Source organism: Dermacentor andersoni, chromosome 10 (genome assembly GCF_023375885.2).
Source record: "Dermacentor andersoni chromosome 10, qqDerAnde1_hic_scaffold, whole genome shotgun sequence".
Classification (NCBI taxonomy): Eukaryota; Metazoa; Arthropoda; class Arachnida; order Ixodida; family Ixodidae; genus Dermacentor; species Dermacentor andersoni.
Window position 1 is genome coordinate 133,663,679 of NC_092823.1, and position 17,458 is coordinate 133,681,136.

General features: G+C 45.5%; 1 protein-coding gene across 2 annotated transcripts in view; it reads right to left on the reverse strand.

Annotated features, from left to right (window-relative positions):
- Positions 1–17,458, reverse strand: part of LOC126545124 (U3 small nucleolar RNA-associated protein 25 homolog) — a 34,751-nt gene that overhangs the window by 1,514 nt on the left and 15,779 nt on the right. For both annotated transcript variants that reach the window (XM_050192848.3, XM_055078246.2), the window contains exons 5-6: positions 15,846–16,137; positions 646–886 (exon numbers count right to left, since the gene is read on the reverse strand). In XM_050192848.3, coding sequence (XP_050048805.1) covers positions 646–886; positions 15,846–16,137 — 533 coding nt within the window. The remainder of the gene's footprint in view (positions 1–645; positions 887–15,845; positions 16,138–17,458) is intronic.

Genomic DNA, 17,458 nt, shown 5'->3' on the forward strand with positions numbered 1-17,458 from the left:
AAGCCCAATTTTAGGGTAATATTTTTTTTAATGAGTCGCATGTCAAGTGAGATTTTTGGGGGCAACTTTGATGGCTTCTAACTATAGTTCAAGTAGACATAGCACATTGGTATATACCTTATTATAGGTTGTAGATTATTTCTCCATATTAACTACTGTTCTTTTTTGGTCTAGGTGCTAAGTTTTCTCCAAACAAAAGACCCCAGTTTCTACAGCATATCTCATACTGCTTGCCCTGGGCCATAATTACATTTTTGAAGATTAGCACATCAAAATACGCAAAATGTGCAAATTTGGTCATTATCTGTCTATGAATAAGGAAGTTAGCTTTCGCGTAGCTTGTTCATACTCCCCATATTTGTTTATTGGTTCAAACACGATGCTTAAGAAATGCTATCCCCAAATTATTTTTTTCATGAAGTGACGTCAATGAGTCATGTATATGAGTCTTCCAGTTACGTTCGAAAATTGCAGCTACCATGGTCTGAGCATGTTAAACGGCAATGGAACACTGCATGTCTGGTTACCACAGGCAAATGCTGGAGCTGTATTTTGAAACAACCTTTCTAATTCTTATGTTGCGAGTCACACCAAATGGCTGATCCCATCGATGACAGCCATGTCCTATCTCAATGGGTTGCCTACCTGCAATGGAGCCTGGTTCCAAGGTGTTAGCAGAGGTCACCATGCCTGCATAGTTCTGGGCATGCCTGCTCAACAGAGCTGAGATGGGTGCCTGGGCCACGGCACTCAGCACCACTGTCTGGCGAAAGCGGCGAGCCCAGCCGTGCAGCCACCAAAGGCGCACGCGGGAGAAGTCTGCCCCGTGCGGTTCCACAGCTGGCCGGTTCACATGCTCCAAAAGGTGCACCACGTGTTCCCAGTTCTGCACAGACATGCGAGAACTGACACAGCTGAAGCTGAACAAGAGGTCACTCCCCGCAAGGTATAGGAACAGGCTAGTTGGTAATCCATAATGAAAGCAACTACAGCTTTAGTTGGCAGTTAGCTCTGTTCTTCGTTCATTGTCTGTTTCTGTGCTGTAGTCACTTTTTCCACAATCATTTTCACTGCCTGCCTTGCCACTAAGCTTTCACTTTGTTACCTTAAAGACTCCTCTAGGGTGTATTACATAAGGGGTGGGGTTATAAAATATGAAGATATAAGATGCTGTTCACTTTGTTGCAATGTGCGATGCAAGGTAACTCTCTCCATGAAGGTATATATATTATTTTCATCTTATTTACCCTAAAGGCCCAGCTTGGGCATAACAGAGGGGGGGGGGGGGGGGGGAGAACAACAATTGATATACAAAGGTATAAGGCAACATGCATGTAAGTCGAATATCCTTATATGAAGTCATACATGCTATGCAACCTTTACATCTCTTCTCATTCGACGACAACATACACCAATAATTCTAATATTATGCAAACAATAATCTTACATCCTCTGACATCTGAAGAAATGTAAGAAGAAATGCTAATGTTTCTCATTTCCGAATGTTTCATTAAGCGCTTGTTTGAATATAATATGGTCAGTTATTTCGGCTATATTACTTGGGAGATGATTCCATTCCAATATGGCTAAGTGCAGACACGAAACTGCAAATGGTTGTTCGACCTTAAATTTGTGATCAATTCGTGGGAATTTCCTTTTAGCTGGTAAGATGTGTGCCTGAGAGAAGATATTTGAGTGATGAAACAGCTGATGGAAGAAAGTTAACCGAGATATCTTTCTTCTAGTCTGCAATGGGATGAGTCCTAGGTCATGTTTTATTTTGGTGATGCTTGAATGTTGAAATCGCACTGCCTTATTCTGAAAAGATTCTAATTTGGTAATAAGATGCATTTGATGCGGGTTCCATATAAATGAGGCATACTCAAGCTTTGAACGAAGTACGTCGGTATATGCAAGAAGCTTGGTATCACTATTAGCCTGACGAAGCGTACGACGAATGAAGCCAAGAGATTTACATGCAGCGGAAACAATACACCCACACGATTATGCCAAGACAAAGTCGGAGAAAGATGAACACCTAGATATTTTAATGATTCTGCAGTTTCTAGATCTTCACCATTAAGTATGTGTGCTTGGTAATTTCACTGCAAGTAGTAAACCTCATAAGTTTAGTTTTTTAGGTATTCACGCTCATTTGCCAGTCTGAGCACCATCTTTCAATCCAGTTCAAGTCATTTTGTAATTTAACGCAGTCAAGCCTTACATTTTAACGGCTGATACAAAATGCAGTCATCGGCATATAACCGGATTCCTGAGTCTATACCCTGATGAATATCATTTATATAAATTAAAAATAGAGTGGGTCCCAAAACGGAACCTTGAGGCACACCAGACTGAACAGGTTGAAATGACGAACTGACATATTAATTACAACAGCTTGTCGTCTGTTACTTAAGTATTCTTTAACCCAGTTTATTACTTTTTGAATTGGTGTTGGCCATAATATCCTAAGAATAGACCTTTCAGGCACTGGCTTTTCTATATGAAAAAATGACAGTACAGGTGTATGAGCTGGCTATGTTTAATGAATGATCTGTGCAAGAGGTGCGACTGTGGTAAAATTTATGGGACAACGATAATGATCATGGGATATGTACGTGGAGCTTTACTGTGTGTGATGTACGCAAGCTCAACTGTGCACAGTGGTGTGGTGCACACCAGTTGGCACTTAATGCACGCGATGCTTCATCGGTTCCAGTAGAAAACGCAATAGCAATTGCAACAAAGGAACCTAAGTTTGTAATAATGGTGCAGGCTGCTATTATGTTTCTGCCAAAGTTGAGAGCCAGCATTAATTACCCGTCGTAGTTGTAGGCAAACACGTGCGTGTTCCAGCAATCAGATTCAGGGACTGAAACCTTACACAATCACTTTCAAAGGCACTATCCCCTTTGTGTGACCGTTTTTGGCAAAGTCAGGCACGCTGTTTTGGCATGGTTGATACAGTACCAAGGATCTACCAAAGACACAGGACACATCCAATGCTAGGCACGTAAAATCTTTTGAAAGTATCTCTGAAAATAATCCCGCGAGAATACAGCCCCAGGATTTGCAAGGGCATGTTACATTCACAGTCCTTTATTTCAACAATAATCCTTTAGAAAAAGAAAACGAGGTCTACATGTCGGGTTATTGATATTGGGGCTGTATTTTGCAACCACTGTTAGAAGATGTGGACAAAATTTTGAAATATAATATCTTAATATAAGGCAGGCTCAACTGTAGAACATGTGTTTAATGCAGCACACTCCCCTGTTGTCAGTGATGTTCGCCTCTCAAGATATTTCAGTGGACAATCGCAACTCCACTGTCCTCTAGTGTAGCCATGGCTCAGGTGAATAGCACTGCAGGCCACACACTTCCAACACTGCTAGAATCATGCCTGCTGAACATTGGCAGATGCAGATGCGATGCTGAATTTTGCACTTTGATGTGCTTCATTACTGCAGCAATTTAACATAGCATAGCTGAAATCCCCCAAAAGACAAATGTGACCCAATAACTCAAGGGCTTCTTAACAGCGACACACATACCAGGTGTTTTACTTTAATGTTAACAAAATTTTTTATAAATCACCTGTGGCATATACCGGAAATCTACTTATCGAGCTGGATTACTTGAAGAAGCAGTCATTACTTACACTAGAAATAAAACAAAATTTTGCTAATCAACTATTTAACTAATTGCTTCAGTGCATATATTGCTTACATGAACTGAAGCCAATGATTTCACAAGGCAAATCCGCTTGAAGCGAATTTTGAGACTGTTACCAGTTTTGAGACAATTGCATAAACTTAACTCGTTTAATTTTCAACAAATTGCATTTTTATGCATTATAGCTTAAAAAATCCTGGAACACCAATGCATTTCATGACAATCTTAGGGAATATATTGAAAGTGGTAATTCTCAGAATTTGTTCCAAGTGGATATCACTTTTGATGTCACTTGCTACAATTCATAAATGGCAATACAGATGACTTCCATTAATTTGACCTTAATTGGAATGACAAAACTGATCGAATTATCCGGCGGTTTCAATTAAACCAATATGCAGAAAAAATGCCAGAACACCAGTGATTATTCTGGCAGTATTTTTCCAATTCTAGAACACCCCGAACTAAAGCGCACCCACTTTCTATGTGTCTAAAGCAGAAAACTAACGTAGAAATGACATTAAACCTGGTAAACGAAGTAAAAATCTAATGCGCACCCGATATTATAGCACGAAAAAAAAAGAAAGCAAGTCTAACAGCCGGAGGGAAGAAGAAGAAGCCGATCAGTACGGTTGTGCAAACATCGGCTCCCGCTTTGATCAATGTTTTTGCGCCACCCCTGAGAACCTGGTGTCGATCGACGCGTCGTATCACAAGGATTAGGTGGATGCCCATTTTTTGCCGGTGGGTCCATTTTTCGCCTCTTTGCAAACTGTTTTCTGTGTGCCACGTAGAAAAGGTGCCAGCCCCTAATTCGCGCTGTAGGCCTAGGCCTCACGCGCACGACGGAGTGTAGGCATGGCCTCCGGCTTAGCTGTTGAAGGCATGGGGATCACCTCGGAGGAAGATATCGGATGGACGACAGCCATCACTCGCCGAAGGAGACGTGCATTAGCCGCTGGTGGGAAATCCGTGGCTATAAAGGATACCAACCATGGCGGGAAAGGTAGTCGCCGCATGGCCACCTAGCAGAACGTGCTTAAGCGCGTCGCTACCGCCTCTAGGATCCCGATGCTACCGGGGGATCACATCAAGATAATTGTCCGCCCAAGTGGCGGCCTCGACATTAAAAAGTTCAGCCTGGTACATCTCTCCAGAGCGCTGGCCATGGCGGCAGCCTTAGCGCCGGAAGACACGACAGAGGACACGTACTGTCCGAACGGCTGTCAAAACATTTTGGTGGTATCGACTCCGCGGCAAGAAAACGTGAGAGCTTACGCCAAGGTACGAAAGATCCATATGAGGGATGGACCCTTCGAAGTGGCGGCCAACACCGCAGCAGGAGAAGACACATTCAAGTGTGTTGTTCGCGGTATCGACCTGGACATTAGCGACGCGGAACTGAAAACCCTTTTCGTCAATCACCGAAATCCGGGCCTCGTCAAGGCACGTCGGATCAAGCAAACTACAACGGTGGTGGTACTTCTTGAAGGACAAAGAGTGCCAAACCACGTTATTTGTGGTAACATACTCATGCCCTGTAATCTCTACCGACGACAGACAGATGTGTGCTACGGCTGTGGTGAAATCGGACATAGATCCGACGTGTGTCCCAATCCGGCAAGTGTTAGAAAGTGTAGGGGCTGTGGAATCACTTCCCCACCTGAAGATCATCATTGTGATCCCAAGTGCGCTATTTGCGGTGGCGCACACCCAACTGGGGACCGAAAATGTAGTCGAAGATTCCAGATGCCTTATATTGTGAGGCAAAGGCGTCAAAGGCGCCAACGACAGCAAGCACGCCATACACAGGTGGCCGACGAAATTGAAGACAGTGACTATTCCCAGCGCAAAGGGGTCATGGAAGAAAATGACACCAACTTGCGCTCCCGCTCCAGGGGGCGTTCTCGATCCAGAGGACAACCCAGCTCTGGAGGATCTTCTGGTGTCGACCCACAACCCCGAGGACCTAGGGCAAGATCGAGGTCCCGTTCACAGTCAACCCCAAGAGCAACCTGGGCCGATCGAGTCAAGAACGGAGGCCTTGGGAAACCAGGACAACCGACAAGGGCAAGGTCTAGGAGTACTAATGGTAGGGCACAGCCGGAACGTGAGTCAAATCCCCGAATATTGGCATTAGAATCAGAAAATCGGAAATTAAGGCAAGAACTGTCTGAGCTCAGGGAGGCTTTCAAATCCTTTAAAGACGGGTCTGAAACGCCCCGTAGTCAGATGGAGACAACGGCTCCAAAACCCTTGGCCGGCATACCTAAACGTAAAGCCCCCCACCCTGTTCCCATTAGCGAAACAGAGGAGGAAGATTTAGAAACCTCTGAGGCAGAGGAGATGGGAGAGAGTGAGGCACCCCCCAAACACAGAAAAGTCAGAATAGCCGCAAGGTTAGCAACAATAGACAGGACTCTGGCGAAAATCATGGAGCTCATCATTAATCTAGATGCTCGAGTGGGTCAACTAGAAAGGCCCAAAGTTAAGGCAAAGGCAAGTGCAGCGGCTGCATCGGCAGTCCACGGAGGCACAAACGGTAGCCCGAGCGCAGACTCTAGGGGTTCGGGTAGTCAACCAATGGTATCATAATGGCTTCAAACGACAACAATAACATTAAAATATGGCAGTGGAATTGTGCGAGTTTCCGAAGGCGCAAGGCTCCCCTGCAGCAGCTCATTAGATCGGCCAAAGTTAAGCCGCACATTATTCTCTTACAGGAAACACTAGATAAGGAGGATATCTTTCTACCGGGTTACAACTCCGAAACCTTGACCATTCCAGGGGGTCGGGGAATAGCGACTTTGGTTCAAAATGGTACCTCCTATGAAACTCATGAGCTTCCCAAGTACAAGGTTGGTCTAGAAGCACAAATGATCGAACTCATCCTGAAGAACAAAAAAGAAGCTAACGTGTATATAGCTAACGTTTATAGCTCTCCGCAAGATAGGAAAAGGGATTTTAAGACCCTCTTGGTCCGCATTTCCAATAAGGCAGATACAGCCCCACTCGTAGTGGCTGGGGACTTCAATGCTTCGAACAAAGAATGGGGCTATGGTCATCAGAGCGTCAAGGGTACTAATTTAGCAACCACGGCAAGTGAACTAAAATTTGCTCTTATTACAGATGCTAACTTCCCCACGAGAACTGGTACCTCGACTATCAGAGATACAACCCCGGATCTAACATTCCTTCGGGGAATTGAAGGCTCATGGGACAATCTGCAGGAGAATTTAGGAAGTGATTACATAATTGAAGTCATCTTACAGACGCAACCACCACCACTAAGGAAATATGAGTACGTGGACTGGGATCTCTTTCGTAAGTTGCGTAAGGAAACCAGCAACTAAAGGCAACGATTAAGAAAGCTACTAAAGCAGTCTCAACAGAAATCGAAGTGCCAAAAATGGACTCCAAGCTAGCTCACATGCTGGAAGCGAAAAATTCCCTTCTAACCAGATGGAAGAATCACAGACTTAATAAAAGACTTAGAGCCAAGATCGCCCAAGTTAATCGTGATATCGAAACATACGCGGCTCAACTTTCACGTCAACAACGGGACGAAACTTGTTCAGAAACAGACGGCAGATTGCGCAGAGGAGACAAATGGAATCTATTGAAGAGCCTACTTAATGACAAGCTCTCCAGAGGTACTACAAACCTTGCCATAAACAGACTCGTCAATAAACAGATAACTATAGGGCGGACAGCAAAAGAGGTCGCAAACGACCTCGCACACATGTACCTGCCACTTAAAAATGAATATGAAAACGAAGAAGAAATAAGCGAACCTTACTCCGGAATATTGCAACCGGACTTGGATAGTGACTTCACTGCAGCTGATACAAGGCATTACTTATTAATTTAAATGGGAGATCTGCCCCGGGTCCGGATGGCATCACAAATAAACTTTTGCGAAACCTGGACGATGATGCCATAGACATAATCACGGTCAAAATTAATAGTCGCTGGAGATCCGGCACTGTCCCACTGGAATGGAGGGAGGTCGTGACGTTTATACCGAAACCCGGCAAACCACTAACAAAGGAGAACCTCAGGCCCATATCACTTACATCCTGTATTGGCAAAGTAGCCGAACATGCTATTCATAACCGGATAATAGAACACATAGAAAACCAGGAGCTTTTCAGGCACAATCTCATGGGCTTTCGGAAGGCATTATCCACACAGGACGTCATGCTCATGATCAAACAGGCTATTATTGACGACCCTAGCAGGGACGTAAAGGGCCTCCTGGGCCTGGATCTTATCAAAGCATTTGATACGGTTGCACATAAACATATCCTACATGAAATCTCAACCTTGAACCTGGGAAGCAATTTTTACAATTATGTGAGGTCCTTTCTAGCTAATCGGACAGCTCGGGTCAAACTCAGCATAGTCACAGGCGGTCCATACAATTTAGGCAACAACGGCACACCACAAGGTTCAGTATTGTCCCCACTCCTCTTTAACATTGCCATGCACAGACTCTCGGAGGAATTGTCCAAAATCCCGAGCTTGGGGCACGTCATATACGCTGACGATATCACAGTGTGGGTCTCAAGGGGGTCACTCGCAGCACTAGAGCAGACACTACAGGCAGCGGTAGACACCACAGAATCCTGCCTTAAGGGCACTGGACTCAGGCTATCACCTAGTAAATCTGAGCTGCTGCTCTTCAGACAGGGGAGACAAGGTGTTAGAAACCTTGCGCCTTTAGAAACTCTGCCAATTAAAATCACAGACAACACAGGACGGGTCATACCCAGAGTAGAGAAAATTAAAATTCTGGGTCTTCTCATTGACGCAAGGAGCTGTAATGCTACGGCCCTGAACCGTCTCACAGGTCAGGCCAACAGTACTTTAAAGCTCCTGGGCAGGGTCTCCAATCGAAATGCAGGCCTCAAGGAGGACAATCTCATCAGAGCATATCATGAATTTTTCATCAGTCATGTGACGTACATTGCATCATACCTGAAGTGGGGGAAAGGAGAGAAGGCTAAGCAAAACGCACTTATACGCTCCGGACTCAAAAGGGCTCTGGGACTCCCGCACGGAACGAGTACCGAACTCCTCAACAAGTTAGGACTTCATAACACTATAGATGAGCTCATTGAGGCACATTCGATGTCAGAAATTGCAAGACTCTCCAACACTAAGCCAGGGTGCAAAATTCTAGACGAAGTCGGAATACTGCCTTGAGGAGGAGACGTCTCTAAGTTCAAAATACCCAAGGAGGTGGAGACACAATTAGTTGTAGACCCCATACCTAGAAACATTCATCCTGTCCACAACAAGGACAGAAGGGACGCCAGGGCCAAATGCATTCTGGGTAAACTGCACCAACAACACAGCTCAGCTCTTTTTGTCGATGCAACTAGTTATGGATCAGGCGACCGCTACGCCATTGCCGTGGTCGATGAGAGCGGTAAATTAATAAGCACGGCGTCACTAAGAACGAGCTCCATTCATGCCGCCGAAGAAGCAAGCATAGCACTTGCAATTACAATGAGGAGAGGCTCCACGATTTTCTCCGATTCCCGTACAGCTATTAGGAATTACTCAGCCAGCTTCGTCTCAATGGAAGCACACAAGTTACTTATACACAGTATTAATACTCATAATTACGACCAACTGGATAGCTCACACCTAGTCTGGTTTCCGGCTCATCAGGGCCACTCGGTCAGCCCCAATGGCTGCAATCCTAACGAGCAAGCTCACTCTGCTGTGCGAGATCTCACATGCCCCGCATCAGATCAGGAACTGCTCCAGGATGACTGCGGCTCCTACAAAGACCCACTTACTACTTTTCACGAGATCACCTCACACTATAGGGACGGCAGGAGGTTTTTTCCTCCCCCCCATCAGAAGCTCAACTGAGCTCAGGCAGTCACATTAAGAATGATTCAAACTAAATCTTATCCCACACCTTTTGTGCTTAACAAAATTGACCAGGATTTTCCCGTGGAATGTAAAGGTTGTGGACACACTCCGTGTCTATTTGATCATATGGTCTGGCTGTGCCCCAACCAAAGGGCTTCGGATCTCAACAGTGAGGAGGACTGGAGTCGGCACATATCCAGCGAAGTCCTCCAAGATCAACTCCTGGCCGTCCGGAGAGATCACGACATCGGGAAAGCCTTTGGCCTACCAGTGCCTACGTGGGTGGAGCCACCAACTTAGCCTGGGGGCTTGTGCCCTCGGACTCTAGTTTCTCTAGACTAAAATAAAGTTCTTGCCATGCCATGCCAGTCTAACAGCCGGTTTCCTACAGTCAGCTTCTCAGTAATACATCCGTGTTGTACGGTAAAGCATACAAACATTGCGATTGCACCATGCAGGCAATTTTCGGCCCAGTTCTGCTAAAAGAAAAGAAGAAGAACAGACTTTGGCTAGAATCGGATAAATACCATTTCTTACTCCTTAAAAATCTGTATAGGGCAGGCCGAAAGTTGGTGTTTTCGACGGAAGATTTTTTATGTGTGTAACATGCATTCACTGTCCCCCAAGCTCTACCGAGACAAATGCTGCCACTAAAGGGGTCGCTATTGGGGTCACTATGGGTGCTAAGTGCATGTGTGCTGACTGGTGAAGTTCGAATTATCTGGCAAAGGTAAGTTTTAGGATCGAAAAGAGTGCGTAGTCACATTTTTTCTCAAACACTACCTTTCAATAGCAACCTGCTCCTCGGTCAAGAGTCTTCTGGATGCTTTATTTCGTAATATAGCAGATTCCCATACTCGGCTGCTACTGGCCACTTCTCCTTACTGTTACTGTGTATATTTATTGGCGCAGCTTAATAAACAGGCTGAAGCAAGCGAATCTGCTTTCAAATTTCGGTAATAATTACGTCCTTCTGGAAGAAGCCGTCTATCGTCTGCTCGTGCTTGACAACCCGCATAGGAATGAAACTTTGGCCACCCTGCTTGTCGGTGTCATAGCTGTCTGGTCTTGCTAATTTTGACTAGCCTTGAACTTTGCGAAACTTGCAGTCAGACCACATGCACGTTTGCCAGCTTGCACTCACTCCTCGCTGCTCCTGGTTAGATGCCTTGGCAAACCGCTTCGTATTGAGCTATTGATAGTGCTTCAACATTAACAAGTTGGATGTGGCTACTATTCGTCAATCGGCTAGTGCCGGACAAAGTAAAACACTGCACATCTGCACTACAGCTGCATGTAGCTGCGGTCTGCTACATAGCGTAGATATCGCGGCCGCCACAAGATGCCGCGGTGAGTCTACTGACCGAGCGAACTGCAGCTCAGTGAGGACAACTGCATTTGACATGTCGTAGGCACCAAAATCAGAAGTAGTGGTGTCCACATCAACATCCAAAATCACATTTGATCTGCGCGCCATGGTGACGTTCATTAGGCAGAGCGCTGTGCGCATGCCTCCACTTCGACGCAGCCTTCGCAATCGAAGTCACTGACAAAGGAACCATGTAGGGGACATTTGATGGCCAATAACTCCGCTTCTGCTGAATGCATTGAAGTACTTTTTTGCAGCAAAGTATTTCTGAAATAGTCTAATCCAAATGCATTTCTCGACTTCGATAAAAAATGGTTCAGGGCCCCTTTAAAACCAACTTTATTGCTCTGCTTACCCTAAAACAAGAGTTGCGAGACTGAATGAGAAACTCTGGAGTTCTGGACCTTAGCTTCAAAGCCTTCCAACACTTGTTCTAGGGTAAGCAGAGGAATAAAGTTGGTTTTAATTCACTGCTTGAGTCATGCAGAAGCCATTAATATGCTGTTTAGTGAAATCTGATAAACTTATGTTTTGCAATTTTTTGCACAGTTATTTGAAGGAAACTTGCTTAAAGTTAAAACCAAATGAGATTAACAATAATGGACCTTATATTCAAAATAAGAACATAAAACTGTGCATATGTACAAGTTTTCAGCACCATAACTCATAGAATAAATATTTTAAAAAGTCTTTGGTCTAAGGGCCAATTTCCCTCTTAAAATGTGCCCTTTTAAAGACCTGAAGACTAAAGCCAGCAGTTGTAACAATGTTTACATGTTACTTGAACTTATGCTAATGACAAACTGGCAACAATTCTTCACAACAATCTTCGCAACAATTTCACAGGTGGTTGCTAAAGGGACACTAAATCAGTCAAAACTGATTTCATCCAAAATTCTATTTTCGTCAGTTTTGCAATAATGGTTTATTACATGGGGAAATTCAGCTTGAACTCCTATTTCTTTGTTTTTTATTTTGTGCCAGAACACCAGTGCATTATACGTAAGTCAGTGTGATGCCGCAGATTTCAAAGTATCTTCTCATACTTGGGCTGTGGTGGCTCAGTAAGAGTTTTTGAAACTTGCTTAGTCTTTGGCTAGTTAAGAGAATAAAATGTAGTCTGTTTTTATCAGCAGAAAGTTAACTAGGCCTGAGCAAACACCATCAAAATCCATGACGTTACGGTGAGCTGATGTCGAAACCGCAGAGTTGCATGTGCCACATATCTTTTATTATTATTGCATTCTTTTCTGGCTTACCAGACCTATTCTCAGAGTAAGAGTGGTATTTTTGGTATTGTAGAAGCATGCGATAATCCCTTGTTATAACGAAGTCAGCGGGATGGTGAAAAAAGTCGTTATAAGCGGTAATTCGATCTAAGTGACCACTCTAGAAAAGCTAAAGCAATTGAGCTTTAATTGCGCCACAACTGCGAGGAAGTCATAGTGACAAACTGTTAGGTCACCGGGCGGCTCCCTTTTCGTTCCCAGGGGTAATTAAAGAGAAGGATTGGAACGATAAGAGTCGTCCTCTCTTGCGCTTTCTAGTGGGTCGTCCTCTTCAGTGCATTTGCTCGTGAATGCCGCTCACACTCGAAGTCCGTGCTCTTCCTAGAATGTTGCCACTGTGCTGCTCCTAGTCTGGCCAAATAAACACCTCAACAATACAATGTATTCAGTGAAGCAAAACTTTATTCAGGTGCAGTGAGCTCTGGCTGTTTCAAGTTCTTACCAGGCGCAAGCAACCCCTGCTCTAATTTGACCAAGCCTTGCATGAGGCCGTGGTCGCCGCCCATGAATTCAACCTTATTTCGCAGCAGGCATAAGTACTCCCGCGTCTGCACCATAGTTGGCACTTCACATGGCTCTTCATCCTCATCGGGGCCACAAACAGTGTCAAGTAGTATCTCCGCATCCATTGCTGGGGCAGCCACGGGAGCAGCAGCATCAGGCATTGTGAATGTTTCGAAGTCACCTTCTACGTCTTGGCCAGCAATTTTATGAATAGCTCGTACAAATCACTGAAAGTTAATTCATCGTCAGGGTTGCTGACGACAGCGCGGGAAAAGCCGGCATGCGTAAAACAGTTGGCGACTTTCGAAGGTGCAAGTCCTTTTGATGAAAAGTTCAGCAAATTGATTGCACCAAGCAAATCAATGTTGTACCTCTTGCTCGTATCATACACTGTGAGCATGCGCTGCAAAAGAGCCCTGCGGTACAGCTTCCGGGTGGTCTCAATGATGCCCTCATTCATCAGTTGCAGTGCCGTGGTTGTGTTTGCAGGCAAGAATTCCATAGTGATCGCCTTGAGGTTGTCGATCCTCCCGTGGCTCGGACAGTTGTCAATTATGAAAAGCACTTGCCGATTCTTTGCATCGAACTGTCTATCCAGGAGGCACACGTAGTCTTCAAAAATAGCAGCAGTCATCCATGCTCGCTTGTTACTTCTGTTGACACATTCCTTAAGAATAGTTGCATTTCAGAAGCACCACAACTTGTCTGCCTTCCTCAGTATCTACAAGGGAAGCTTGTCCTCGCCTGTTGCATTGGCACCAAACAGCACTGTGACACGCTCCTTGCTCTTGTAGAAAACTGCAGCCTCATCTAGGTTGTAGATGTCTTTGTCTTCATGCTTTTCAAGTAGAGCTTGGAGCCGATGTTGGCACCATACGTCTACAGTTTCACGGTTCACAGCTACGCTTTTGCCAATGATCGACTTCAAGGTCACGCCGTGTCGTTTCTTGAACCGCTCAAGCCAGCCATTGCTGCACTTGAAATCTTTATGGCCCATTTGGAGGGTGAGAGGTTTGGCTTTTGCAGGAAGTGCAGGTCCGTGTGAGGGGAGATTTGGGCTCCTGGCGTTCTTCAGCCGCTGTAGAAGTACACCTTCCACTTCGGGTATTTCGAATTGCAATTACTCTTTTTCTTCGCAGACAAGCTCTTTTCAAAGCGATTCAGCACAGCTTCCTTGTTTTTCACTACAGTTGATAAAGTAGACGACGGTGGGCCAAATTCCTTTGCAATGTCAGTTTTCTGGTCAGTTTTCTGCTTCAAAGTCAGACACTTTCACCCGGGGACTGACGGAGCCATTTATCAATGCAGACTACAAAAGCACACGCAAGGCATGCCTAACGAATCACTCCGAATAACACACAATCACATGGTCTGCAGCACGGATCCAAACGCACGCACCGTTGGCGCCAAAGTGACTGAACGCGGCAGGCGACACAGAAGGCAGAAGCTTCAAAATGTTGTCGGGGCATCTCGCTTTCCTCATCAGTGCGCACTGGAGATGGCAACGAACGCAATGGCGGGCTTGGCATCGGCTTCATGTGTAGCAGAAGAAAGGTGATCTGAGTTGTGGAGACCAAGAAGCAGCAACTGCAGAAGGACACCTGTTGGTGGTAGATCGTGCTTGGGAGGCCAGGCCGGAAGAGGGCAGCTCTGGAGGTGCAGTGACGTCGAAACTGGCAACGAGGAGTTGACATGAAGGTGAGTGAGAGGAGTGACTGGCGTCCAAACAGCCTGCAGACTGGAGAGCGAATGAGGAGGGGAAGGCAGTGGCCGCCTTTTCGGGGGGATGCAGAGGTCACGGAACACTATGAGAGTATCGCGCTGGAAAGCACCGCAAATTCCGTGGCTCGAGTCTGAGGTTGTGTTTGTTGTGCTCAAAAAACGATTAGCCGCTCATTGTGGGTGTGCAGCGCGATCGTGAAAACTGAACTGTTTTGCAGTAGGGGCTTTGCATGATCACTCGACAATTTTTTCCCGAGGTGTGCAGCCGTGAAGTTCGCAAAACAAGTTTTTCGGTGCACCATTGTTGACGACACTGTGCTAATTCTATGGTTCGAGTGTCAGTGTTTGCACACCGTCGGGTCTGCGCCATTGACAAATGTCTAGGAACAAATTTCAATAACCCTACCACGCATTTAGACTGTTTGTCTAAAGTCATATAGCGAAAATCAAACATGACTGGTTTGAGCGAATCGCCGGAGAAACACCAGCTTGTGTTGACCCGCCATGTTGACAGCCTGACACACTGCTGGCGACGTTCCGATTTTTTGCATTTTTGGCAAGCTATCGGTCGATATGCACCGTCAAAAGTGCAACGAAGCTAGGGGCGGAGTTTTATTGCGATGCAGGCCAATTATGCCAAGCGGCGAGCAAATTTCTAAACTGGCTTCTCCAATGTCTTCTTCCCGATTTGTTAATGTAGCTCCTCGCATTGAACATGGCACTTATAATCGGAGGCACACTTCTTTTGTGCTTTTCGGCACGTTTCAGCACCAGAAGTACTCTTTAGAGCGGTAAAACGTTGCTCATCGAACGCACCCCATGGAATGCTATGGCGCAAGTTTGCCTGAGGTCTCTTGGCCACTTTTTGGCATCCAAGAGACCACTGTTTTCTGGCATCGCAAAGCGTCAGGAAAACATTATTTTCATGTGAATTCTATCATGGGGGAAAATAGCCATGCAAATTGCGACCGAGATTAACGGTTCGGGCGCGCTGCCCCATGAAATTTGACAGCTTCTGTTCGTTCCACAGTAAACAGCGGGGAGCACTTGGCACTCGCTTGGTACCCGTTAATAGGCAGTCATCGGTTGTGGGTTTAGTACTTTTGTAGCTTGTTCTGTGCCTGCGTGAGACTAATTCGTTGGCAGTATTAATTTGACACTGCATGCGCAAAAGGGTCACCGCCGCCTCCGCTCGCCACTTCGCTCTAAACGAGCCAAGCTCTTCGGACGCTTCGAGTAATGCGGCTTAAAATGCATGTGTTTGGATCAGGATCGGAAGAAATATTTAGTAAAGTGATTTCGTTATAACGACGGATTACTGTAATTTTCTAAACAGCTTAAATAATTTTTCTCTTTGGTGCCAATTTAAGTCTACTGCAGTTAGAAACAGCACTGACCTGCATGAGTAGCACTTCAGCCTGGTCCACAACAACCAGCTCGATGGAAGAGAGGAAGTCAAAGTCGCGGTCCTTCTCTCCCTCAGCACCCACCACAGTCCTCAAGCCCAAGGGCGAGGCCAGCAGGATGTCAGAGGCATAGAAGTCTCGGTACAACCGCAGGCTCTTGCCGGATACACCCAAGCCCAGCCGGAATGCATCATCAGTGTTGCCCACAAAAGTCTGTTCGTAGTCCTCAGGGCGTTCCAGCCAACGCTTCTTTTCCTCCTCACAACCAAACTCCTTCAGGAACCTTAGAAGGTGGATAAATTGAATGAGGTTGAGTATCTATCAATGTTGAAATTGAAGCTCTAAAAGTAGACAACGATGGAAAGGAGATCAAACAACCAAACATTTATTTTGGGAAATACGCAAAGCAGCCCTTCTTATCACTGCGCGACACAGATGACCTTTCTATATGACAACAAGGCATAGTGTCCTCAAAAGGATACAATTAATGAGAAGAATACAGAGGAACGATCGGCTCAGTTCTTCGTTTAACAACCATATGAAGCCCATGGCTGCAGTTACAAGATGTACTGTTAGTTCACATAGCTAATATTATTTTTTAATTTCCCAGAATGGGAGTAATCCCCATTTAAGTTAGACATTTGCAACAGTCACATATATGTCATTTTGTCTACTTTGGACACTTAAGTAGATGCAGTTTATGTTCCTGAGTTAGTTTTTTACTTCATTTAAATGGGATCAGTGGTTGTCCGACGAGAGCATTTCTGTGCGTTTCATATTTACCTGAACAGGGAGAGCTAAAGCTACCTCAGTTTCCTTCACGCACATTAAAAATGATTGCTGCAAGCAGCTGCTCTGAAGAGCTGTCATTGGTGATAATAACAGTCAAACCTTTACTTGTATACAGTCGAACCCGCTAATAACAATATTCAAGTGCCACAAAAATTCCATTGCTATAACCGGGTCGCATGAAAAAATCAAAATAGAGGGATGGCAGAGCTGATGTGAGAAAACTACAATGGCGGGGAGGTCAGCGCCCCTCCCCACCACCTTCCTCCATGCAGCTGTTGATCGTGTTCACTCGTTTAACTGCTTCCTGGGCACTCTGATCACCTGTAACAAGTTACGGCTGTCGATGTTAAAGAACGGCACTGCTATAACAAGTGCAAAGAGGGGTCACAGGCGGCAAGCAATATGTGATTAGCTCCACCAAGGCATCGCTTTAGTGGCCCTAAAAGGGGCCTTTTATAAAATGCGAGAAGGTTGCCGCAGCAGGCTGTCAGCTTGAGAAACCCAGAAGAAATGCTGAGGCAAGATCGCCACAAGCATCTTGCCACGTACTTCTCACTGGATTGCACAAGAAAACTCTATGTTTGTCAGCCTTGCATGCTTTATGCGAAGCTTGCTGACATCCTCCTCCAAGGCATCCAGTTGCTCCACATAACGATGCGGAAGGTTACTTGTGGAAACGAAGCCCTGAAGGGACTGAATCAGCTGCTAGGCCTCCTGTTGAGGCAGCCTGCCCTACTGCATCATCGCTGCCGCCGTTGCTATCCGATGCAAGCACACACATTCACGACGATTGCCTGATCAGTTAGCACTTA